The 26,699-nt window shown below is 30.8% G+C and overlaps 1 protein-coding gene across 2 annotated transcripts in view; it reads right to left on the bottom strand.

Annotated features, from left to right (window-relative positions):
* The window catches only part of Scgdelta (sarcoglycan delta), a 105,767-nt gene extending 81,016 nt beyond the window's left edge, over positions 1 to 24,751 (bottom strand). The window contains exons 1-3 of one of the 2 annotated variants that reach the window (XM_075357871.1): positions 24,327 to 24,751; positions 23,038 to 23,130; positions 13,912 to 13,973 (exon numbers count right to left, since the gene is read on the bottom strand). In XM_075357871.1, the coding sequence (XP_075213986.1) occupies positions 13,912 to 13,973; positions 23,038 to 23,130; positions 24,327 to 24,365 (194 nt within the window). In that variant the 5' untranslated portion in view covers positions 24,366 to 24,751. The remainder of the gene's footprint in view (positions 1 to 13,911; positions 13,974 to 23,037; positions 23,131 to 24,326) is intronic. The other variant, XM_075357872.1, reaches the window with a different exon arrangement.
* Between the last annotated feature and the right edge of the window lie 1,948 nt (positions 24,752 to 26,699).

The following is a 26,699-nucleotide window of genomic DNA, read 5'->3' as shown; positions in this document are numbered from 1 at the left end:
CTATTCTTCATTAACTAAATTGCACAGTTTCCTCCAATTTACAGGGTTGAAAAATCAAAAAAACCGATTGTTCGACGAATTAAATTTGTATATATGAACTTGACAGTAGATAATAGCTTCTTGTAGTAAATACAGAATTAATTCAGCAGAATTAAATGTCTGAATTCTATTATGAATTAAATGAATCTTCCAAAACTATTCAATCATTTAAAATTTAATTTATCTTTTATTTCTTAAGCAATATTTTAATTACTTTTAATTTATTATACTTTTTAATAAAGGCATTATATTGCGGTTATTTGTTTTAAAATTCTACAGCAAATATCCTGGACTGTTATTACTAGGAGCGGTTTAAAGGTTTAGGACCGATCAATAACAAAATGATAACAGTTGACACAATTAAAAATTTATTAATGGTTTCAAATTCTTAAAAATTTACTTTGTTTTTCTAAATAATCACCGTTTCGTTCCGAACACTTTTGATACAGTAAAACAACCTTTTTAAAACCCACTGCGTAAAATTCCGCCGCCTGGATTTTTAGCCACTTTTGCATTAAGATCTTCAAATCTTCGAGATGCAAGACAGTTTTTGAGGTATAGGAAGAGATGGATAACCGGGCGCGATATCAGGACTGTAGAGATGATAAAAAATCTCCCATCTGAGTTTTTCTGTTGTGCATGTAGCTGTGTGTGGACGTGGGTTATTATGAAGAAGAACAATTCCTGATTTCAGTATTTACTGTCGTCGGTTTTGAATGGCACGACACAGTTTAGAGAGTGTTTTACTGGACTTATGATGTGATGGATGTTCCACGTTCCATGAAATCAATAAAAATCACACTCTTTTCGTCTCAGAATAAAGTTGCCATTATTTTCCTTCGAGACCGGTTTTATTTGAATTTTTTCAATTTAGGTGAACCGGAATGACGCCTCTGCATGGATTGTTGTTTCGTCTCTGCATTGACGTACGAAATCCACGTTTCGTCACCAGTAACGATATTAGAAAAAAAAAATCATTTCCCTTTTGGTTAAAACTGTCGAGAAAAGAACGCGCAAGACGTCACGTGTGATCTTTCTGAGCGCTTAACATTTGTGTGTCATCTTGCACAAAGTTTTTCGATAGGCTAGAATGTCTGTCACAATTCTCAACATTGGTGTCTTCTGGAAATTCTAGAGATAGATTTCTAATCGTAAAACGACAATTTTCTCTTACTTTTGCATTCAAATGTTCAACGAAATCGTCAGCCCTGACACTAGGCTGGTCAATTCTCTGTTCGTCGTGAACATTTGATCGGCTTCCTTAAACTCAATACATCATTGCTTTACTTTTCGTTCACTCATTAAGGTAGGCTCATTTGTTTTACACAAGAATTTCAGCAGCATTATGTCCTCTTGAGTTTAGAAATTTAATTACTGATCTAATTTCATAACTGGCAAGATTTGTTATTACCGCACTCATTTTAACATAATTTCGAAAGGCAAATAACAATGAATTGACGGCAGTGCCCAACAGACCATTTAAAGCTATTGCGCATGCGCGAGCCAATCTGTGTTGGCAATCGCTATTTATAACTCAACCGCCCTTACTTTTGGATATCGCCTCTTAAATAACATCAAGTTTCATTTATTTACCATCAATTAAAGTAAAAATAAAAATATAACATAGCAGTAAACATGCACTTAAAACGGTTGTATATTTGTCAGTAACATTGCATCTGTTTAGCATAACGTAAACCGACAAAGTACTGCTCCTAGCTTCGCCATGGTTGCTCTTAATGAATGGTTAGTCGGTGAAAGATTTCAACTTCGGTTCTGAATAATTTAATCTTTACGATCACATTTTAGCGATGTAAAAAAAAAATTATAAAATTCGTTTTAAATCAACATATTATATCTTTCTTATCACCAAAACTACTGTAACCTAATTGAATAATTTATTATAATTTTAAATGAAAGTAAAAACAAATAGGGTATATTTAAATATTATGGAGTATACGTCAGTTGCCTGAGTAATTATAACAATTATGGAAAAAGGTTGAGGTGCGCGCGCGCACACACACACACACTCACTCACTCATTCACCCACCCACCCGCAATAAAAAATTAAATATAGGAAAATAGATAAAAAAATATTTCTAAATATTAGAAGGCATATTAAAATTAGGTAATCAAACTTCAATTTGATGCATCAAAGTAAACACCTTGAAACACCATGAACCTCTGAAAAATTTTACCTGAAATAGGGAAGTTCACAGAAATATTTACCAATTGTTTGAACTGAAAGTAAATAAAATAATATAAATGTAACTAACAATTGTTTCCCAGAAAAATCTTTTGCGGTTACCTCTGTTTACGTACCATACAGACAATATCTAAATTAAATGAACCGAAATATTAATATTACTCATTTCCTATGAATTCATGAAACCTTATTTATTTCATAAAGCTACAAAATTGAGGGAAAAGTAAATCCTACAGGGAAATCTAGCATCCTTTCTTTACTTTAATAAAGTAGAAGTACACATCTTGTGATACCTTTTTCTCAGTCCCGGCTATAACAATACGTACCTCTCAATAAAACTGTAAAGCCACATCAAAATTCCATTCTTTATTATATCCATACACCTCCTACCAAGAGGTCAATAAAATAATATGCCTAATATAAATATTTTTAAACCCCTTTTTTATTACGACTGAGTATTTTTTCATTGCTTTATTCCTTAAGAATTTTTCATGATTTTTACATCATTAATAAAAGTAGATTTTATTGCACTAGGTAAACAAGATTTAACAAGTAATGACGAGATATAGTAATATAGTAATTTTTTGTATTAACTACATCTCGTATAGAATAAAAGAATACAAGAAAAAAATGTAAATAATAATTAACTGTTCCATATATTCATATATATGAACGATTATATTAACTATTTCCTATTTAAATTTGTTAGTATTATGGCTAATTAATGGAAGAAAACGGATTAAAAATTATGTCAAAAATAAAATGTGATATTTATAATTTTTTTTATTCTATTCCCCCTTCCCTTGGTAAGTATAACTCAGCCCAGGGAAGTGTCCAATACTCTAACGAGCCTAACCGTCTATCGGCTTTACATCCGGCATGACAGGTCAGCCCGCCGATCGGATCTTTTATTTATGCCTGCCTCAAGCCTCTAATGCAGGGTGCCAGGTTCAGCTATGCTAAATCTAGTCCGTACCCCAGAGGCCGGGTTTTGATCTTAATTCTGCCTTGCCGCAAGTGGGGAACCCGCAGAAGGAAGTTCCCCACCGGGACTATGGTCTTAACTCCCCCCCTGAAGATGTCAGGTCCTGATGTTGTTCGAGCTTTCTACTTGGAGTTCCTAGCAGTTCTTCGGAACCCACATTCCAAGGTATGCCGCTCCTCGCAGCTGGGGCTGCCTAATTGCGCTGTTTAAAAACCTCTTCTCCACTCCTCGGTATTTTTAGCCCATATGACAGACTCCGAGTAACTGCTGAACGCACTGCAACGAGCTGTAGTAGTTAATATGTATGACAGGAGAGTATCAGGTTAGCGAGCCCGCTGTTATTCCAATTCAGGTCACTTAACAGCGTAAATTTGACGGAGTCGCATTCTGCATATACATGCAAGTAGGGGACTATTGTCTCTGTCTATACGGTGAAGGTAACCACCAAAGTTACCATGCCCCGTGAACATCTGAGTGGTATAGAAATTAAGGTCACCACACTTTCTCGACCACCATACTCACAGGTCCGGTACCAAGACCCTCGTTCAGTCAGTCTTTTCACTGCCTTGCTACCGTTCTTGCCAGATGGTATAAATCATATCACGTGCCAAAGTCGCCGACGTCCCGGCATATTTTTCTGTTCTTTCCTTGATCAATAGCTCAATAGGGACCTACTGAACGAATGTTAGCATGCAGGCAGCAGGCAGGAGATTGTTCGATAGGCTGAAATAATCCGAAGCAACGATCGACAATGTAGGCTCCGAAGCCTAGCCAGATTTCTGTTAATTTGTAGAGTGGTAGAACAGACCGGGGCAGTATACAGCATGATAGACGTTATAGTTGACATAATAACCCTCCTTTTAGATGCACGAGGCGCCACTTGAGACGAGAGAAAGCGCTTCAGGGCGCTTTTTCTCGTCCAGATCAGAAATTATCTCCCAGAGATAATTTCTGATCTGCTGGTGAAGATACGCACTGACACCTTTTCCTCGTAAAGCCTCAAGAATGAAGTCCCACGGGACTGAACCAAATTCGTTGCAAACGTCCAAGAGCATGAGCATCGGTAGCCTCCTCGTACGCCAAGTACCCCTCCTCATGCCATATGCCCAGGTTTTTACCTTCAATAGTGCTTGCACTGTTGAGCGTCCCATCCAGAAGTCGAATTGATTATTATGTAGTTCACGGCCAAAACTAATTTCATCAATAAGTCGTGTCGCTAACAACGTTCGACCGCCTTACCCATATTGTTAAGAAGACAGAGCGGTCGGTAGCTGTCAGTACAAACTTGGTTTTGGGAGGAAGACCAGTCTGGCCTCCTTACAGCATGCCGGGAACGAGGACAACCGCTGGAATTCCATTGGGCCTGGGCTTCGGTTGTTTTGGAGTCGGTTTATGGCGGTAACCACTCGTATAAGGTGTACTATCTCTGTTCAAAAGCAGCGGGACCCAACACACATTCGCTACACGGGAATAATCTAGCCACTTCTGATCTTGCCCATTCCTCCGTCAAAACCGGTAGGCGCCTGCAGTAGCCGTTTCATTACCAGTTGATATGCCTGGCACTTCGTTTTCTTGATCTCAATGCTAAGGACCCTCCTGCTCTCTCGGTAGCTCCGAGCTGCAAGGTTATAAGATTTTCCGCCGTGTCGTCTGAGCCGTTGCATTAACCTCCTACTACGCTGTAGGTCACCTCTCAATCTTCCTACCTCGGGGGTCCACCAATATGCCCGGTGGTGGGGTTATATTGGGGCAAATAACTCAAAAACACAGAGAAAATATAACAACAGAAGAAAATAAACCAAACAAACAAGCACGAACAAAAATATGAACTTAACACGTAAGAACGAGAACACTCGGTTCGAATTAGAAAAAACGCGACTGAACTTCATACGACTTGAAGATCAACTTTACGATATTAGGTTATAATATTACGATATTACTTTATCATATTTGGTTATAATATTTATAGATTGTTACTTTATTTTTTATACAACTACTGTTCGAATAATGCTATATTCGGCTTTGTTAAAGGATAAATGTGTTGGATATTGTTGTCAAATTTCATAGATAAAACTTTGGCTTGTTCACTATTATGTTTGATTTTTTTTGCGAGTAGACAACTCAAGATCACGCAAATATCACCTCTTTCCAGCCTTCTTCTTTTTTCCTTGCGTTTCTCATTTTTTCGGGGTGGCTTCGCCTTTCCTAATCTGTCCACTTCCTTTCTTTTCTCTGTCAGAAGAACTTTTCAATTGTAAATTATTCTTCGGAAATTATTTGTATCGTAACAGTCCTCTTCTTTCAAGCCAATCCTTAAGAGGTCCTCTTCCATCTGTTTAAAGTAGTTCGAGTTACTTTTCATTTTACACAGCTTGTAAAGATTTGTTTATTTAGCCTGTAGGGGTTCATATTGATCATACGTCCTAAGAAATTTAACCTTTTCTTCCTTACCGCTGTTTGTAATCTTCTTGATTTTGGTAGATCTTCTTATTAGATTTCAGTCTTTATCCTTCCTCTGTTATTATCAGTCCACGGATGCGTCTTAATATTAATTTTGTTTATTTTATTTTTTTTAATTTATCTGACATTCATTTCAAAGGATGTTTGGGTGATCTAAAATGTTGCCTACCTTTAGAGTTCTAATTTCGTTTTTTTATGAATAAAACTCATAGAATTTATTTGCAGATCGTTAACAATTTTTAATCATTAGTTCTTTACATAGATGGACCAAAATTTTAATTGTTAAATTTTTTTCGCCTGTGATATATAACAACTGAAGTGTTACTATCATCGTTCAAATAATGAGCCCCTCCAGATTTTTGTATTTCTCGACAATTAAGGATCCTCGAGTACAAAAATTCTAAATTCAAGTTATATTTGCAATATTTAAGATTAGCCACAAAATAATATCTTCAGAAATATTGCTGAGTAATTCTGAAAAAATGAATTCATAAAACAATACCAAACACTTGATTTTTCTCAATTTTAACTGTTTGGATGCAATGAATTACAATTTTTTATTATTTTTTAATGACCGCTTTCCAGGGTGGGATCAGTTTCAATTCTTTTCAGTGAGTTAGCGGATAGGGACCATCTTAAAATAGGAATTGCCTATATTTTTTTAACTTCCACTACTTCAAACAATTTTTTTTCAAATTTTTATTTACAATCGGTTACAGTTTTGTTAGAACCTTCAGGAAATTATATCACATATATTTACATTAAAAAGGAATCCCTGTTGAGATTCCTCAAAAATTACATCCAAGTGCTAGAACTTCTGAGGGTAGAAGTAGAACATGCATAAGATGGCTTTGGAAATATACTTTCAGAAGTATAATGGAAAATAAATAACGACAAAAAGAATCATAAAAATGGTAAATTGATACATTTAGAAAAGAAAAACTGTTAGAAGAAACACTTAGAAAAAATAAGCCAATAAAGAAAAACGTTGAAAATTAATGTGAAAACAGAAACGGAGAGGAAGGGAATGAAGGACTGATTAATTTATGAACAAAACTCAGTAGGTGTAATTACACTACAGAGTTACTAAGATTCAGAATGTAGCTGCTTAAGCTAACATCCTAACTGTTGTCCAGAAGGTTTACGGCCAGGTGGTTAATGTGGTAATTTAACCGAAATTCATATTTCAAACTGAAACGCTGTATTTCTTCCTTGACGTACCCAAATATTCATAGAGTTCACTAGTTTTAGCAAACCACGACGCCTCAGATAAAAATTTCGTTAGTTTGTTCTGAAACCGCTGTATGATTTCAGCATTTGTCTTGCTTGCTGTGTCATAGTCGGACGCCATATGTTCATATTGGTTTCAAAATTTCCGAGTATAAAAGTATCTCATTAGACGAAGATAACTCATACCTCCTGTCCAGCGCCCAGTACATTTCCTTGAACTTCATTTTAGGTTGCTTTCTCTTTACCCTCACATGAACCTTCAACGTCAAATGACAATCCTGGTATCTTACACTTTCAGTATGCGGGATTAAAAGAAACACCAAAAATTCACTGGCTTTAATTTTTTTTATTCGTTGGCTCTAAAAAAATTTTTTTTACTAAATTTTTTATGTATTTTTTTAACTGATTTTGGTATTGGATAACAGGATGAGATGAAATGACAATTTTGTAACGTGTGAAAATTCCAATCCTGACCGGGATTCGAACTTCGAAGGCCGAGACGCTATCACTCGCGCCACGGAGGCCAGCGCGAATGGCGCCGGCCACTTAAAATATTTTTTTATATTTTAAATAAGATATTAATAGGATGAAAATAGTTACTTTTTTTATGCAAATAGCCCAAAATTATATTCTAATTTGAGTTATTTGTCGTACCTTACATTAGAATCGAATTTTTGATTGGTTTTATATTTTTTCCAGGTTTAACAAAAAATGAAATGGATTTTTTAACACTTAATATTAAAACAAGTCAGGTTTGTTAGGGTATAATCATTTCAAGTTTATCACTAGAATTATAAATTAAATTTTAAGTTTTAAAAATATTTGAAAGTTCACACGATATCTTTCCAAGTGTATTTTTTTAGAAAATTGTTTTTAAAGTATACGTACAAAGCCGATATAAGTAAAAAGACTAATTAAAACGTTGAAACCTTAAAAAAAACACCAATTATCTGATTCGTATAAATAAAATAATAAAACTAATTGCTTGTATTTATTTTAGAAGAAATAAACTTTCAAAACTGGCCACAAAATTAATATTTTTAGTAGTTACATTTTTGTAAAATAAGTTAAAATTAGTTATTGACTAAACCAAAAATATTACCATTTCAATTTAAAAACAGTCATCAACAGAAGTTACTGAAGAAAATATCATTAAAAGAAAAATCATTTCATATACTATTTCCTCTTTCTCAGTATATACAGATCAGTAATTGTTTAACTCTCATGCAATCAAAATGATCATCTAGACTTAGATTTTAAGTAAATTTCTTTGTAGATGGTTTATGAGCACTTCTTTTATAATTTATTTTAATAACCTTTTAACATCTTATTTAGTGTATTTTTTAACGAACTTAAATAAATTTTATTTAATTACAAATAAATAAAAATTTATTTATAATAAATTTTTCAATTATGTTTTTGAAATTGGAAAGCTGTAATTTTTTTTCTAAAATTAATGTTAACTGTCTTGCATAATTTGAACAAAATGGGAAAATTTATATTTTTCCCTAAAGGTAGAAAGTATAAAAAAAAGATAAAAGAAAGATAGAATGAAAGAAATGGTAAATTTCCTTCTTCTGTGAATTAAAAATATAACTCAAAATACATAATTATAAAATATTTTATCTTACGTTTACCTGGCTATAAAAACAATAAAGCTTAAGAAAGCTATAAAAATATTAATATTTTAATTCTTTATTTTAGATTTATACATATAGAGAGAGTATTGTCAGTGAACACTAAACACGGAACTAAACATGCGACCTGCAAAAGCGAGAGTAATGACTAATGGAAACGTGAAACTTATCATTAATTAGCAATATTTAATAGGTATGTAACGGATATAATAAAATTATGTTATTTACGATAAGACTCCAGAAGATAATCTACAATCGTAACTTTATTATGGGGACAAATATGTTTTAAGCGCAAATCAAAGAAAAGGATATTTCCTTTTTATATGGTAAACCTAAGAATTAATAAAAATAAATCACAACAGTACACGAATCTTTTTTTTTTAAATAAATTGAACGTAAAAAAATATACAGTAATTGATCGAAACTTTTCCGTCTTTTTTTTAAAAGCAATACTTAATAATCCAACGGTTTATGTTTTATACAAATAAGTATTTAACGAAGGTCGGTTCCATAAATCTTTACAAGGTGTGTTCAGTAATGAGTTGACAGGTACCCGCCGGCGGGCTTTGCTAATTGCTTCACTTCAATAATTGGATCGAAGCTTCTTGTTGGGCGTAATGTCACGCGCACTCTGCATCCAACATCCCAGAGATCTTCAGGGGACCCGATGTCCAAACAAACTAATCAGTTTCTCCTAACTAACGTTTACTAATAATCGTATTAATAACTAATTAATGATAAGAAACTTTTTTAATTAAGCGCTAAAATTAATGAAAATCTCATAAAGTAACATTTCATAAAAATGTAGCCTAAATTTTAATTTAAATGTAAAAACAAATTATTTTTCAAAAAAAAACAGAAGTGTAACTGGAATTTAAAACCAGTTTATTAAAATCTCTAAACGGATAACATAGAACACATTTAAATACTTTGTAAACCTCAACTTAACTATAATTAAGCTTTTTGTGCTGATTATTAATCTATTCTTTCATGACTCTAAAAAATAGCAACTACAAAATCGAGTGAACTGTTAATACAGAAATTCATTTACAAGTTTAAAAATAAGAATTATTCGTGCGACTTTTAAGAATAAAGAAGTCAAAATTTAGAAAGTTCAGTTGTCGGGCAGGTGGGGATGTATTGCTGGGCCGACGATTGGCTTCTTGCTACCTTTTGTGGGATACACAGTACTATTCGCAGAGCCAACAGTATTACAGATAAGTTAGAACTACAGCTCATCTATGCGTTTATCCTTTCGAAACTGACGAAAAAAACACTTTAAAAAAAGAAAAACCATTTCCGCTTATTAAGTTTTTTAAATTTATTAAATTATATGTACACTGTTCCTTTTATCAAATTTGTAATTTTTTTTAAGTGACAAGCCAAAATTACTTATTTACTTTTTATATTAAATCTAAAATCTACTTCGGTTAATTTTTATTTGTTTATTTTTTCTTCCAAAATCCATTCTCTCCAATTACACCATTTTCAACAGAATACTCTCAAATCAAGAATAATTCTCAGGAATTTTGCTTTACGATTTTGAAAACTTTCAACGCATATTTTTAACGCGTAATTCACAAATATTCTCTCATGAATGACGTAACGGAGCCTTGTTCAAAATTTTCAAAATATTTTACCATAACAAATATTGTGTGTTATATGTATAATTTTTATTTATTTCCATTTACTGGAAGATATTTCTATTCCTTTTTTATTTTAATTTTAATTTCTCCATTCCAAACTTTTGATCATAGTGAAAACAAAAAAGAATTGCATTTTGTTCCACATATATAGGACAATTTATAAAAAAGTAAACAGCAGACGCAAAAGGTTTGTGTTTTAGAATATAAAACTTGTACTACCTAAATCGTTACACATAAACGTAAATATAGAATCACCTAATCACTTAGAGGTAGTAAATATTAATATTTAAATAGCACTGACAAAGTTTTAAAATCAAGAGCAAGTTTTTATCGGGTTGATTTCGGTAACCTAGTTTTTTACTAGAGATCTGGTGTTGGATATATTATGAGGTTATAATAACAGTGACCTTTCAAGTATTTAGTTTTTGAGAAAGATAACCCCAATAAAAAATTATTTATTTAAAAGTAGAATATTTATGTCAAATTAAAGCAATTATTTTTAACGAGTAATATTACCTAACTTTTTGTGCGAAAGGTAAAGAACGAAAAACAAGAAATCGATAAAATCGTTACGAAAACAAATTTTGGTAGCGCTGTACGTAAATATACTTATATAGTAGAGGATATATTCACGTTATTGCGTAGTTTGTTTTGCTGTTGAAGTTCTCAAATACGACCTATTCAAAGTAAAGTAGTGTATTGACAAGCTATTCCATCAATTTTTCAACCCCCTATAAATGACAGGGTAGCTCTCTCAAGTAGCTTTTCATGTGGTCGGTCATCTGTCTTATAGATAGTCTCAACCCCTTTTATTTATTAGAATAGTAAGTATAAAGCTACATGGTAATGTCTTTCGTTGTCAACTTCGGAATAGATGGTTCGTTATGATGATTTAGTATCAGCAAATATAATTATACCCGAACTGACAATTTCACTTTATCGATTCACCGTCTAATATAATGTATAATAAATGAAGTTAAACAGAACGAGCATTAATAACGATAATTACTATATCACGCACGAAGCAAGCGGGGAGCTAAGAGAGCTCTAGCCCCCGCCGAAATTGTCGGGCGGTGGGGGGCTGCAGCCCTCAATGCCCGAAAATTATTAGATTTTATCATTCAGGAGTTAATCTAACAAGTTGGGGCCAAAAAATTCACTTTTAGCACTTTACGTTTTCGTAATGTATAACACCTCAAAATTATTTTCACAAAATTTGAGATAAATCGGTACATAATCATCTCCCTTGTTAATAATCCCCTGCTAGATCCTTAACCTGCCGTTACTCGACCTTACTAGAGTAACGCCATTACTCGACGTGTGAGCGCCGCGCTCACTCTGAAGCGAGACTTATAAAAATAATTGATTACTGGGGATTTTCCGCAAACCAGAAATACAGCACTTGCTCGTCGCATTCCAAACATATGCGTAGGCAGTTAGACGGCGTTCCAAGAATCTTCAGAAAGTTTTCAAGTTCTTTTGCCAGGTTCAGTTAGTCCTGAAAAAGTGGATGAACTAAAGTATTAGTATACATTAATATTATGATACTAGAACTTTAGTATTATGATATTAAATTTCCTTTATCTGTCCTCCAAGCGGAGTATTTTATTTGGTGCGAGGAGATAAAATAAATTTAAAATACGATCTAGAAGTGACTGAAGTATTGGAATACTGCAATAAATAATATTTTCCAAATGTCCAATATATCTTGCAAGTTTTAGCGGCTTTTTCGGTAACAACATTTACTAATGAACGCTCGTTTTCCACAATGAAGAGAGTCTAAATGATTGTGTGTAACAAGTCGGGGGATAGAAGATTAAATTTGTTAGTACTGTTAATCCAGATGAAGTTTTAGATATTATGGCGAGAAAGAAAAATCGACGTCTAGCTTTCTAATAATTTATAACTTTTATTGGAGTGTAAATGTATGACTGTGAAATATAACTGTGGATTATGAAAAAATTATAATTCTTATTTGCGTAGTAAATGATGTATTAAATCTAAGCATATGTTTTGTATTTTTCAAGTGCAATAAAGTATAAAAAACCGTTTCAATATAAAATGATTTTCATTATTATTATTTTATCATCATCATCATCAGCCCCCTTAGCCTAGGTGCCTGTATGTACTATATAATATGTAATTAAAATTATACTTTAATTAATAATTAAATCTCTCACAACTAGCACTTATAGCTGATGAGCTTGTTTAAACAAATATTGTTTGATGTGAGTAAATAAGGTGAGTTTAGCAACTTAATGGAGAATAAATTTTTTTATTCATTTAAATTTTAACTATAGGAACTAAATTTAAATGTATTAATTTATACAAAAATATCACTTACACAAATACCGCTTGTTATTCATGACGATAAAGTACCAAAAATTAAATAATTTCTCTCTCTACGAAGAATCGAACCGTTTTAAATATAAAGAAGATTATAAATACAAATTAAATTTTTTTCAGGTTTCTACGTATTTTTCCTCCGTCGCTAAGTGAGTGTTTTTTTACAACAGAAGTTGGATTCATCTTTTTTAAGATATATCTTTTTAAAACTTTGTAAAAATATAAAATATATTGGATTGGATTTTTCGATTACAATACCGTCTTTCGTATTTGTTATTTTCAATCTGATCTCTTTGTTAAGTATTCTTGTTTATTTTTTCACTATTTTTTATTTTTATTTTATTCAGATAAAAATCGGTAACTTGTCATATTTTATTTTTCGATGTAACAGCTGAAAAAACATCATTTGGGTCAACATCGAAAAGATAAATTTTGTAAACAATAAAAAATATTGAAACCACTTAATATTAAAAATAAAGAATAATACCAAACACTGCTATCGTTAAAATGAAAATACTTTGCTAAGAATGAAAGTATTTATTGTTTTTAAAATCTATTTATCCAGTTTTAAAAAAATAGCCTAATCAATAACAGAAAAATTATTTTCCACAAATGTCAAAAGTAAAAATAAAATATATAAAAAACAAAAATTGCTTGTTGTTTTCACATCCTTGTATCTTCTTTTTGGTAATTTAATTAGACCTACCTATATTATTTGAAGACATTTCTAATCATAAATAAGATTATTATTAATAATATGAAGATTGCTGAAAGATGGATACTAAGGAAAATCCTACGGCCCAGAAAAGCTAACGATGTCAGAAGGGTGTTTAGGAAAAATCTTAGAATTCAAGGGGATTCAGAAGTAGAAGAAATAATGTGCTAAGCTAAAGCGGTCGGAGGAGTGAAGGAAGTGACACAGTGATAGAATGGAGTATTGGAGAGCTCAAAAACTAGCCACAAATTATTCTACGTGGTCTTGTAGTGACCGGTGTCAAAAAATATGAGGATTGTATGTTATGTTTAAATATACATTATTTGAATAACTGGATGTATCATATAAATAGATTAAACGCCTTTTTCTAGAATCCCTTGTATTTCCCTTAATATTTCAGATGGTTTACCCTAATAAATATGAAAATCAGAACCAAAATCATGGCATAAAACCGTTTGACTTGTAAAGGCTGCTAAAAGTTGCCTCAAATTTTAATAAATTTCTGTGCAATATATAAAAAAATATATATATTGCAGAATAATATTAAAAGAAAAAAGCAAATAAAGTGAAATTAGAATAATATAATAAAGTAAGATTAGAATAATATTAAAATCGTATTTATGCAATAGTTAATTTATTACAAGACTTACGTCGTTGATTTTTGAGATCCGTTCACCGGTTGTCTTTCATGATGGCTTTCTCCCGGGTGAAACTGAAAAAAGAGAAGTTAGTTTTATTTTTAATACAGAATAAACAAATGTCATTTATTGATTGGTATATTACAAAGAATTAACTTTACTTACTTATTTGCTCTACTTTTTTTGGGAGAGGCCTAAATACATAACAATACCAATTTCAAACCGGGGATTTAGCACGAACATATACACAGTCACTTAACATATAAGAGACGGAGCAAATCTTCTCATTATGTTAAACTGCTCTAGACATCCCAGAAACTTTCATAATGATAATGTAAAAGATGAAGCTCTTAGTTTTCGGAAGTATGTAATTATTGACTTTTACATCATTGTTAATAAGTAAAAAAATTAATTTGATAATATGGAAAAATTTTATGGCGGACTAATTAAAATACTTTTATGCAGAAACTTCTTATCTGTTTAGATTAAGGCGTTTTGGCATAAAAAATGTTCAAGTACTGAACACCAAATCAACTCCCTAAATCTACTTAGGTAAACTTGAAGTCATTTATCAGAATATGCTTTATTCTGCTGTATTATTTATTGGGGTTTAATGGAAAAATAAAATTTCCAAATTATCTATAATTTTATTTGTTCGTGCATCACCCAAGAATACAACTTATTTTTATCTTAATTAGGAATAATTTATCTTAGATCAGATTGACATCTACTCTATATTTTATGTAAAAATATCAACAGGACTTTCCCTCCTGGTGATAATAAGTAATATTTTGGCATTTGCTTAAACCCCAAGGATAAAGATCTATGTTTTTTTTTAGAAACCAGTCTAAAAAGCCTCTACTTTAGGATGAGGGAGCTCCTCCATGCTGCAAAACTTTCAAAGCTTAATTTCTCAAAAACGGATTTTACTATTATTATGTTTCTTTTTTTTTATGTGTAATAAAAAAACCTCTATTTAAATGAACATGACATACATGTGCACATGTTTTTTAGTACTAGAACCAACATTCATGAATTACTAGAAAAAAATTAATTTAAAAAATTATTATTTTTTTATCTAAAGGATTAAGCGTATGAAACTTTATGAAGCTAAGCCTTTTAGCTAAACTAGCCTTTTTTTGTAGTTAAAACTTGTGTTATAATCACTTATCCTGATTAAAATATGAAAAATCGAATTATAGCTTCTTCAATATTCACGAAGTAAATATCGAATCGACTTCAAGATTGGCAGTAAGCAGAATATAGAACATTTGTAATAGGATTTCGATGAAACATTGAGCACGGACTACCACTCGATACAGAAATTGTGAAGATCCAGTGCGAGATAGCTCGGAGAAAGTTTTCATTAAAGAAATTCATGTTTTGTGATGCAGAAAATGAGTTCTGCTAAACCTACATAGTAATAAAAACAAAAAAACAAAATTTATTTTATATACCTTTGAAAAATGAAAACTTTTGATACTGATCATGAAAAGAACAGTTTATCTTAGTTTGATAAGAGTTTAAACACTTTTGTTGTGAACTAAATTTTCTACATATTTTAATTTAGGGCTTTCTGGTGGTAATTTAAAAATATTATTGAAAAAATGTTTTTCAATTTAAAGCCTTCAAATTACCGACCGTAATTTAATAAATATTAGATTACAAACTGATTCAATATAAAGTTTTAACAAAAGAAATCCATTGAAGATAATAAGAACATAGATCAAGAATTTATGCAACACGATTCGACATAGTGTAGGGACTCACACACATATGCACTTACAAAGTGGTACTCAAAAGTAAGTTCTCCTTTATTATGAATTTTCAAGAAAAATCCATCTTTGGTAAGCCCAAAATTATAGTGAATTTCTCGTCTTCTTGACAGATATAATAGTCGTACCCAGTTAAAGAAGAAAATTAAAAGTTAAATTTAAATATAATATGCAGGGAGAATTAAATTAATAGATTTAACCAGAGACTTTTCTATCAGTCCCTTGATGACGAACAGTAATTTTGTTTTGCACTTACTCTCTGACAATGTGCTCTGACAGAAGGGAAAAATAATTTAAAGCAAACGAAATAGTACAAACTTTGTTACAGATATTTTATTTCAAAAGTTTCTGATTTACTTGTTGATGATCTATTTTAGAAAAAGATCCCTTTTAAAATAAGAATGTTGTAAAACAAAATTTTAAATAACTTTAGCAAAATAATAATATCTTTTTTATAATATTTCTGTGCATTTTTTTTACACTACAAATACAGGAAATATATTTAACTGACTTCGAAAACGAAGAGATTTTCTGTTGACTCATATTTATCTATTTATTTGTATTATGCCTTAGACAATACGAAATTGCCATTCTCAAAGATTCTTTTTTCTTAAGGAAGTATCCTTACTGATTGCTAGTATTTTCAAAATGAATTAAGTGGAGCTATTTGCTATTTTAAAGAAAAATGACATAATAATACCAACATAATGGTATGAAATAAATCCTAAAAATATAAAAATGGGTACTAAGAAAAACTCCATCACACTAAATTGCCTAGGATTTGCAGATGACCTCGCTCTTTTAGAAAATAATATTCAAGAGGCCAAAACACAAATCATGAGCCTTCAAAACCTAGCACAAAATATAGGGCTTCATATCTCTTTCGAAAAACTGAACTAATGGCCATAGATCCTCTGGCAATAGAGCACATTACGGTAAACAATCAGAAAATTAAAATAGTAAAACAATTTAAATATCTAGGGGAAATAATAACTTATAATTTAAATAAAAAAGTGACATGGCAAAACAGGACAAATAAAATGATTAAATCCCAAAAATTAACTTGGTCAACATATAACAAAAAATGCCTTTCTGCTAAAACAAAACTTAGACATTATAAAACTGTAGTTCAGCTAGAAGTCACTTACGGAAGCGAGACCCTTTTCAAAATCACTCAGAAAAACGGAATTGATAAAATTCTGAAAATAGAGAGGAGAATTATCAGAACGTTTATCAATAAAAAACACCAAAAAAAAAGGCCAATGGTGGATTGTGCTAAATGAGGTGGTGTATCGAGAAATAGAGCCTGTTACTGATACTATGCGGAAAAAAAGAATCTCTTTCTTTGGTCATCTCATAAGGACACCGGAAACAAGACTGTCAAGAAATATCATTGAATAGATCTGGTTCCAAAAGCTAGTAGTAGGATGGATCAAAGAAATTAGAGAAGATATGAAAGAATTGGGAATTTTCCTGACTGACCTACGGAATAAAACTGAAAAAATTACAAAGCTAAAAGACAAAAGCATTAGATTTAAACAAAATACAAAACGACAAAATACAACGAAGAGGGTGTTTACGGATGTAGAAAAGAAACCAAGATCTGAACGGATGAAGAAGTACTGGGCAGCTCGGAAGAGTAAAATAACACGCTTTTCTCAGAAAAGATCCAACTAAAATTGACTTAAGTGGTCCCATGTTGGCCGTAAAAGCAAAATAATAATACCAACTATTTGAAAATATTTTTCATTTGTTCGTCAGAATTATTCCTTATAGATAGGTGTGTTAATATAGAGGCTACAGTTATTTTGATATTTAAAATTATTTCGCAAAAATTTAAGAGAGTTAATAGGAAAACTCGAGGTGTAAAAAGTGTACTTATTTCTCCATTTCAGACAGCTTAGTCATGATAAGTAGTAATTACATAATGTTTATTCTCTGCGTTCGTTTCCTTGATTATCAAGACAGTTACTCTCTTTTGCGTTTCTTGTGAACAGTTTTTTTTTTGTTGGTCTCTCATCATTTAAATAAAATAAAAAATAAATTTAAATTAAATTAAATTTTTTTCCGTGAAATAACCAAATAATACTAATTAATGTTTCTTAGAATTTCGACTTTTGAAGTAGGTACAAACTTTATGATAAGTAGATTGTTTTTAGTTGTATTTTTTTTATTTTATAAAGGATTTAGTAGTATATTTGTTACAATTTAAGTTTTTTTTTTTTTAAACTGACTTCATTATTACTTTTTTTTTATATTTAGTTAGAGAAAACAAAATTGAACAGAAACAGAAATGAAAAGAATTTGAATGAAAAATTTGCAAAATTTTGAATGAAGTTTCGTTCGCAACTTTCCTATTTGCGAAACTTTTTATATTTACTAAGGATATGTTTAGCCGGCCTCCGTGGCGCGAGTGGTAGCCTATCGGCCTTTCATCCGGAGGTCCTGGGTTCGAATTCCGGTCAGGCACGGCATTTTACACTCTGCAAAAATTGTCATTCATCCTCTAAAGCAATACCTAACGGTGGTCCCGGAGGTTAAAAAAGAAGGATAAGTGAGAAATTTCAAGGAAAAGTAATAAAAATGAAATACAGCTATCTTAGGAAATATTATAAAATCCTTTCTTAAGTTTTTTAAAGATTAGTGATGATAACGGGATAATTCAGACTGAACAAAAATAAAAATATACAAAGTCATTTGTTAGGAATAAAATCCTTTGTTACGTGTCACACAGAAATCTTCACATTCTCGTGACAAAACAAGAATTGTTTTATCATCTAACTGTTGGCTCTATTTACATGTAACTGCTTCATCACGGCGTAGTTATTTATGTAACTTGTTTATGTTTGCAGTAATATGCTATTAATTCAGAAACGTATACTAACATTAGTAAAACCCTATTAATGTTTACTCACAGGAAATTAAGTCAGTTGCAATGAGCAAGCATTTAGAAAATGATAATATGAAATAAAAAAAATAATCTCATCAAGTAAAAGAAAACTCAAAGAAATTTCTTTTAGCTGACATTTTCCCAGTAATGAGATTAATTACTTAAGGTATTTCAGACAAATAATGAATAATAATACAGACAAATACTATAAATTTTGACTAACTCTCATTCAAATTACATATATAACAGAATCCCCGTCATCGCTTTGCCAGCGCTATCTGGTTACTTGCGTTCTGTCGCGGTCAATTCTTTTTTTATTTTATGTTTTTTAGTCCAGTAACAGAAGGTAGGTGTAGACTCGCGCCACACATACAGTAACAGTGAGTGAGCAGCCGCGCTGTACACCGTCGCACTCCTTAAAAAAAATCGAAAATCAAAATAAACATAACAAGGTAATTAGATATTTATTTGAGGAGTATTTTTTGCAAGCCCAAATCTAGTGAATATCTTGTTTTTAGTACAGTCGGAAATTGGGAAAATTTGCAATCATTATTCAAAATTCTTTTACCTTTCTTCACCCCTTTTTAGGTCAAATCTCGAAAAATCTAGAATTGGTTATTAGATATTCACATGAAGATTGCACGGATCAAAAATCAAATACATATCTTATCTTCATTTGTTTCCGAGAAATTTAAAAAAATAGTAAATTTCATTGCTATCTATCTTAATTCTTTAAACTTGGAATTTCAGATAATCCTTTCTTAGTGCGCACTTATACCGTAAGAAGAACGTGTACACAAATTTTCATCAATTTATTTTCAGTAGGCTAGGCGTTGAATATGAATCAGATACGACATTTCTATGTATGTAAAAGGAGATCTCCTGACTGATTGATTCATCAACGCTCAGCAAAAATTACAAAAGTTTAATTGATGAAAATTTGTATACACGTTCTGCATACGGTGTAAGTGCACACTTTCTAGTGTAATAGCTAAAACGTTAACTTTCTTGTAACTAACTTTCTAGTGTAATGGATGTAATACGGTACAGAAACAATCATTATATGAACAAGAGACACGGTTACTTTCAATTAGAAATGTTTTTCTAAAGCCTTTGAGAGATAACATATGAATAATTTTTTTCTTAATGTTATTCACTTTTTACATTATTAATTTTTTAACGAAATATTGGAAATAAATATTCTTTCTTCGAGATGAATCATTGCTTTGTTTTGAAAAATTTGAGCGATAATTCAACCAGTAATTTCACTTTTTAGTGTAATAACGGATTTTTATTTTAAATTCCGAGTTTAAAGGATTAAAATGGAGTAACGATGAAATTTATTATATTTTTAATTTCTCGGTAACAAATGAAGAAATCATTTGATGTGTTGTGTGTCTAATCTTCAGGTGAATATCTAAACACTAATTTTTAGTTTTTTTGAAATTCCGAGTTTAAAGAGTAAAATGGATTTTGAGATCCGGGAATTTTGTTAATTTATCGGTAACAAATGAGGATATCTACTTGATTTTTGGTGTGTGTAATTTCCATGTAAATATTTAAAAACAGAATTTTTAAATATTCACAAAATTTTTTATTTTTTATTCACAAGATTTTTCAAAATTCAAAAACTTTTATCTTTTTTATTTAATTGGGATTATTTATGATCCTTTAGGTAGACGTATATTTGTTATTGTTAACCTTGAAAGGGATGAAGAAAGGTAAAAAAATTTCAACAACGCTTGCAAAGCAAAATATTTACTAGACTGAGGATTGCAAATAGTGTTCATATAAATATCTAAAACCATTTTCGGTTTTTTTTTAATTACGGTATTTTAAGGGGTGCGACGTTGTACGGCGCCGCAGCCCAACCAACACAGCCATTTTTGCTGTATGTACGACGCGACTGGCTGCATCTGCCTTCGGTTACTTGACTAAAAAACATAAAGTAAAAGCAATTAAAAAAAAAAAAATGAGAACGAAGTACGGTCACGTCCTAATGGTATTTGTTGGGTAATCATAAGAACCGGGAAAAATACATTTTTACCCGTACAAATTATGGGTAAGCAGTTATAAATAATATGTTTAAGGTGAAAGCCGACTGCTTTGAAACCCACATTCTAAATCACTCAAAAGTAAAGGCCTGTACTGACCAAACTGTTGCTGTGAAGAAATTACAGTACACCGATACGTTTTATAAACTGAGCAGGCATTAACGTTTATTTATTATTATTATTCCCACAAGCATGAGTTTAATGAACACAGCGCGGTCCAGGTGACGGGAGGGGCGAGTGAAGCGAGCCCTGACCAGCTGAACATCCTCTGATCGCGACGGGAAACACAAGTAACCATATAGCGCGGGCGAAGCTGCGACGGGTCTGCTTAATATATATATAATATATAATGATTCAGATTTTACCGTAGACTATATATAAATAAAAACATACATAAATATTTAAATTATGTTAATCACGTAATACTGATGAAACGAAATATTAATAATAAACGACTAATAAGTCGAATGAAAAGCTATTACGTTTTGATTGGCTCAAACATAACTGAATTCCTAAAACGTATTTAACTTTTTTAACAAATTTGTAAATATTTATTATCTTGCATACTATATGTTTAACACCTAAATGAAATTATATAAAACGGAAATATTTTTTCAGCATGTACACCTGAAAGGATAATTATTTCTTCATATTCGTTAAAAGTTCCTAAAATTACACTATGCCATCTGTTTTAATACTATTGATCGACATAAGATTATTAATGCATAAATTTATTCAAAAATATCAAACCTGGTGATAAGATTGATTGTTACAGGAACAATGTTTTATTTATCAAGCAGTTTTATTTCCATCTTTGGTAAATCTAAGAATATCTTACACGTTCAACAGACTTAAACATTTCAGTTGTTAATTTAAACATAAATAAAATGTATCACTAAAGTTAGAAAAAAATTCAATAGTCTTTCACATGTTTGGATCTGAAATAAAACATTTTGCTCCAAATAAAGTTTTCTTCAGTAAACATTAATATTACCTAGTAATTAATGTTTACTATAAATTAGTCTTGTGTACTGTGCAGACAGTTAGCGTTACTTTCTTGTGTAGGAAGTTGATAGTTCGAATCCGAGTGGACCGGTTAACTTTAATGCTAATTAATCTCCATACTGTTCACCTATTCACCATTTCTGTAATTGGATTGTGATTTAATATCACAGTCTGGCCTAGTAATCTATGGATGTAATACGGTTCAGAAACAATCATTATATGAACTAGAGACACAGTTACTTTCCATCAAGAATGTTGTTCTAAAGCCTTTAAGAGTTAACACTGAATCAATGTTTTTTAATGTTATTCAAGTTATGTTAAAAGCCATTATGTTATTTACTTCGTACATTATTAATTTTTTAACGAAATATTAGAAATAGATATTCTTTCTTCGAATTGAATCACTGCTTCATTTTGAAAAATTTGAGCTATAATTGAACCAGTAATTTCCGTTTTAAAATAATAGTTTGATCTTGTGTTTGAACAAATGGCTCATTTTTATGACAATACTGTATAAATGTTTTGAATTTTACTTTAAAAAACATAAAACAAAGAGTAAAAAACATTTCGTAGAGAATATCTGTTTAAAATAAATGTAAATTTTAATAAAGTATCACAAGCCGTTCTTATAGTCAAAAACGTTTGTTTAAAAATTACTGAAATAATAATAAATGTAAGGATTTCCGGACCAGTGAATAATAGTTTATCTTTTTTACGAATCCAATATTTTGTAAGAAATTATATAATATATAGGAAGCCTTCATGCCAGTCTCCACCGTGGTGTGCAAGAGTATCTGCTTTACATTTGCAAGGTTCCAGCTTTGAATCCCGATCAGGCTTGGCATTTTGAATAAACATTCAGAAGTATATTCTGAATGAGTAAAACTCATTCAAGCACACTTGATGAAGTAAATAATATATTCCATAAATTTAATCTTTATTTTCTAAATATAAGTACATTTGAATATGAAGTATTTGTACGATGTGTGTAAGCGGTGTGTACGTGCAGTTTCTTACGCGCGCATATTTTGTGTAATTTATTTAAAATAAATGAGTTATGTATAAATACACTCGAATACATGCTATGAAAAGCGTTACTTAAATGCACTAAATGAATCATGCTTCTCTAACAACACAACTTAGGTTATAATGGCAACTTAAGAATTATAACTGTCTGTTATAATGATTGTAATTAATTGTATAATGATCTGTTGATTAATCAACAGACTATAACTAGATGAAAAATTACAGGTCGGTCCCATCAAACCTATGATATACTACAAATTAGAATAACAACAGAAATAACACTGCCAAAAAAATCCTCTGGCTAAAAATCAAATAGACATGTAATTTTATATAGAAATCTAGCTGTTTATTGCTTAAAAAGGTCATACATATTTCATATATATCTAACCTCATCAGAATTATTAGAACATTCCGGAATAATGGACTGGAAGATACGTGACTTCCAGAAATTTGTAAGCCTCCAACATCGTGTAGAATTTTCCTGAAAAATCATATATATTTCATTTTCTTTAGCTGAATTAAATAGAATCAAATCAATCAAATTCAGCTCGTTTTTATATTAGGAACAATAATGCCAATTTATGCTATATCTAGTTTATACATTTTTTTTTTTTTAATTAAATTTTCTTCTGACACAAAATTCTCTGTTAATATATATATATATATATATATATATTTTAATTTTTACAGTAATATCACCAGGATTTCCTAATTCAATCAGGTTATTTTTCTTCAAATCTTTATAATTTTTTTTCAATACTAGCTTGCTTCTTCATTTTTACAACGACCGTTGGTGGTTATATTTATTATTAAAAGATAAATCCAAAACCGTTTTCTCTACTACACGTAAAAGTCAGAAATTAGAAATAATGTATTATGCATTTATTTATAATAAAATGATACATATGAATCGGCGAACTAAGAGAAATGAAGGAAATTAAAAAAATGAAATGAATATCAGTGACAGGTACAAAGAAACGGTAAATCAACACAGCCAGGTAATAAAGCTAAATGTACTAAACAAAATGGCCAAATTGATACATACATGTGGGTACAACATGTAACAAGAATTCTGATTCTGGTTAAATTTAGTGGAATGGGACTGTGGAAGAAACAGAAAGAGATACACCTAAGAAGATACGGAAGAAGTTACAAAAGGCAAAAAATTATTTTAAACAATTAACCGAAGATTTTGTGAGCCTTCATTATTTGAGAGTATAATTAAAAAAATAAATTAAAAAGAGAAGAAACTAATATTACACTCAGGCTATACTTTCAGGCTAACAATTTTTAAATATATTACAGACCTAATATATAAAAATTGTTGAAGTTTGCTATTTTTTAACACCATAACTAAAAAACAAAATATTTAATATTTATAAAAGGGAAACAAGATATTTGAGATTTAAAAATGGGAAACATTTTGTTAAAATAAAATAAATAAATTACTATATTATAAACTAAGGTCAAATGCTGTTACATTTCAATTCCGATTGCATTAAACTTATTCACGATTCCAGTAGTGTTTCTACATAAATTTAACGAACTACTTTATAGAATAAGTTATATAATTCTATATAACTTACTTTTATTTTAAATAAAATATATATCTATATTAAATAAACCTGTAAAAATAATTAAAGTTCCTTATAAAATATAAACACTTTTTTATCTTACTAATTCCTGTTCACTACTGCTGCAGTTTTCAATTTCCATTCTTGAACACGATCTATTGTTATGGATTACACCACAAAACTAATATTGAGGCAGATTTTAAATGTATAAATAAATCATAACTAATCCAATACAACTATCGATAATTCACAGATCAGCATTAATTACACCTGAACATTACGTTTTACAAATTATACGATATATAAATTGAAAATCATTTCCGGTTCACAACATTCTTATTCGCGTAATTTTTTTTAAAAAAAACGTACATACCACTGAAAGACCTATCAATCGCTTTCAAAATATACTTAAAAATTAATAAAACTTGTTAACATATGAAAAACTGATTTTATAAGAAGAAAAAATTTAAAAAAACTTTAATAATAATAAAAACTAAAACAAGAACACAATCTGTTTTTATTATGTATTTTTTTATTTCTGTACACGGATCATTTCAAAAGAAGGTAACTACGCACAAAGACCGCATTAAACTAGAGATGAAACTGAAGCGGTTTCGCTTGAGAAGTCCACTGTCTTGCGGGTAAAAGAGAAGGGAGAGTTACTAAAAAAGAAATAGAGAGGACATAGTAACAGAATGAGAAAGGAAGCTTCGCCGTCTATTTTGGGAAAGCTGAATATAGGAACTGTTGAAAATTTTTGTTTTGAATGCTTTAGTAATACAAGAGAATACTTAAGCGGTGGTGAGCATTTTATTTCTTTTTCGTAGTCTTTTTTTACTATTAATATATCTTTAAGTCACTGCTACTACCTACAGTAATTTTTATCATTATAATTTTTAGTCTATTATTAATTATTTTCAACATCTTCGAAGCCATAAACCTGATCCATTATAAAACGAGTTCCATTCAGCTTTTTCTGCATTGAATATACGTTCAATAAAGCAATTCTTCTAGGACAAATTTCCCATTGAAAACAATTACTTTTACTTACTATGCTAGTATGACTGTAGATTGTTTTGATAATATAAGTAGAATGGATACAAATTAAAGCAGTGACAGAGTATTAAAAATTATTTACAGGTATTTTATACTCTTCTCTTTTCGAATAAAGGTTGTTACATATATAAATCAGCTGAGTCTGAGTCTCTTACTTTGAGAGCGTGTGTTAAGAATGAATATTAAGTAAGTCCTTACGAGGCCGCGGACAATCCGCTCCCGTATCTGATGGCATCCGCAGGTAGTAAGTATAAGGGGTATGTGTATGTCCCTGGTTAGTTAATAATGAAAGTTTGCTGTACTGATATTATGATTTTTTTTTTACGTATATATTTGAGTATTTTGCTTTTGATGTACATTATGTCTTTCTGATCTTGGATTAATTCCCTTTTTCTTGGGGCCTTTTGTAGTATGTAGTATTTTGTATCTTCTGTATTCTGTGAGGTTTTGCTGATCGGCTGCAGATTTTTTTTTCTGCTGTTCGATCTATGCATTTTTATGTTGTGTTGTTGCACTGATCGTGTAATATTAATGAACGTCTCTTTTCAGGCGATTATTTTTTTATGTTCTTGCTGTTTTTTTTTGTGATGATTTTTCTATGTTTATATTGTTGTGAGACTTGTTTTCTTGAGTTTTTCTTGTTTTTATTTGTATATATTAGGTAACCTTTTTCTTTATATATAGTTTCATAATCTGTTTTCTGTATCTTGATTATGGTGATGCATCTTGTTTGCTGTAAGTGATGTGTTTCTGAATTTTTCTATTATGTAACGATTGCACTATGACGTATGAGTGTGTGAGTGGGCGTGTAATCACCCTTCCAGAAGGGGGAAGGGGCTACCACCCTTCCATTCTAGGAAGGGTGGTAGCCAGGGGTGGCGGTTTAGTCGGTAGTGCGCAGGTTTACATACGCATATTAAGAACATCTTGCGACACCTGTTAGCGAGCCTGACACTGCTTAGACGTCCGTAAATTGGATTCCCCACCTCCTTAAAAAAAAAGTCCTTACGAGGAACAGATTGAATAGACATTCATTCATTATGTAATTTATAGGGTAAAATATCACCTGCACTTCGGTGTGCTTAGCAAATTGATATTCAGTACAATAGAATATTAAACATAATTAAGATAACGACAACAGGAAACCATTTTACTTCTCATTTTTATCTTACGTTTTTTATCTTTTCAATACGTTTTTATCTTTTCAAATTAACGTGAACTTTTCTATAACAGTCAGCTTGAAGTTACTAAAAATGTAATATTCATAAATAAAAACGTACCAGTCTAGTCTAGATTATTACTATTTACTGAATCTAATATTCTTTAAATACAATTGTGAAGGATATCAAGAAAAAAACTATTTTATAATTCACTTGATATATTAAGTGCATTATTTATTTTAAGGTATTTTATTCCTTTT

Source organism: Lycorma delicatula, chromosome 2 (genome assembly GCF_047948215.1).
Source record: "Lycorma delicatula isolate Av1 chromosome 2, ASM4794821v1, whole genome shotgun sequence".
Classification (NCBI taxonomy): Eukaryota; Metazoa; Arthropoda; class Insecta; order Hemiptera; family Fulgoridae; genus Lycorma; species Lycorma delicatula.
This window is presented reverse-complemented; position numbering and strand designations above follow the sequence as displayed.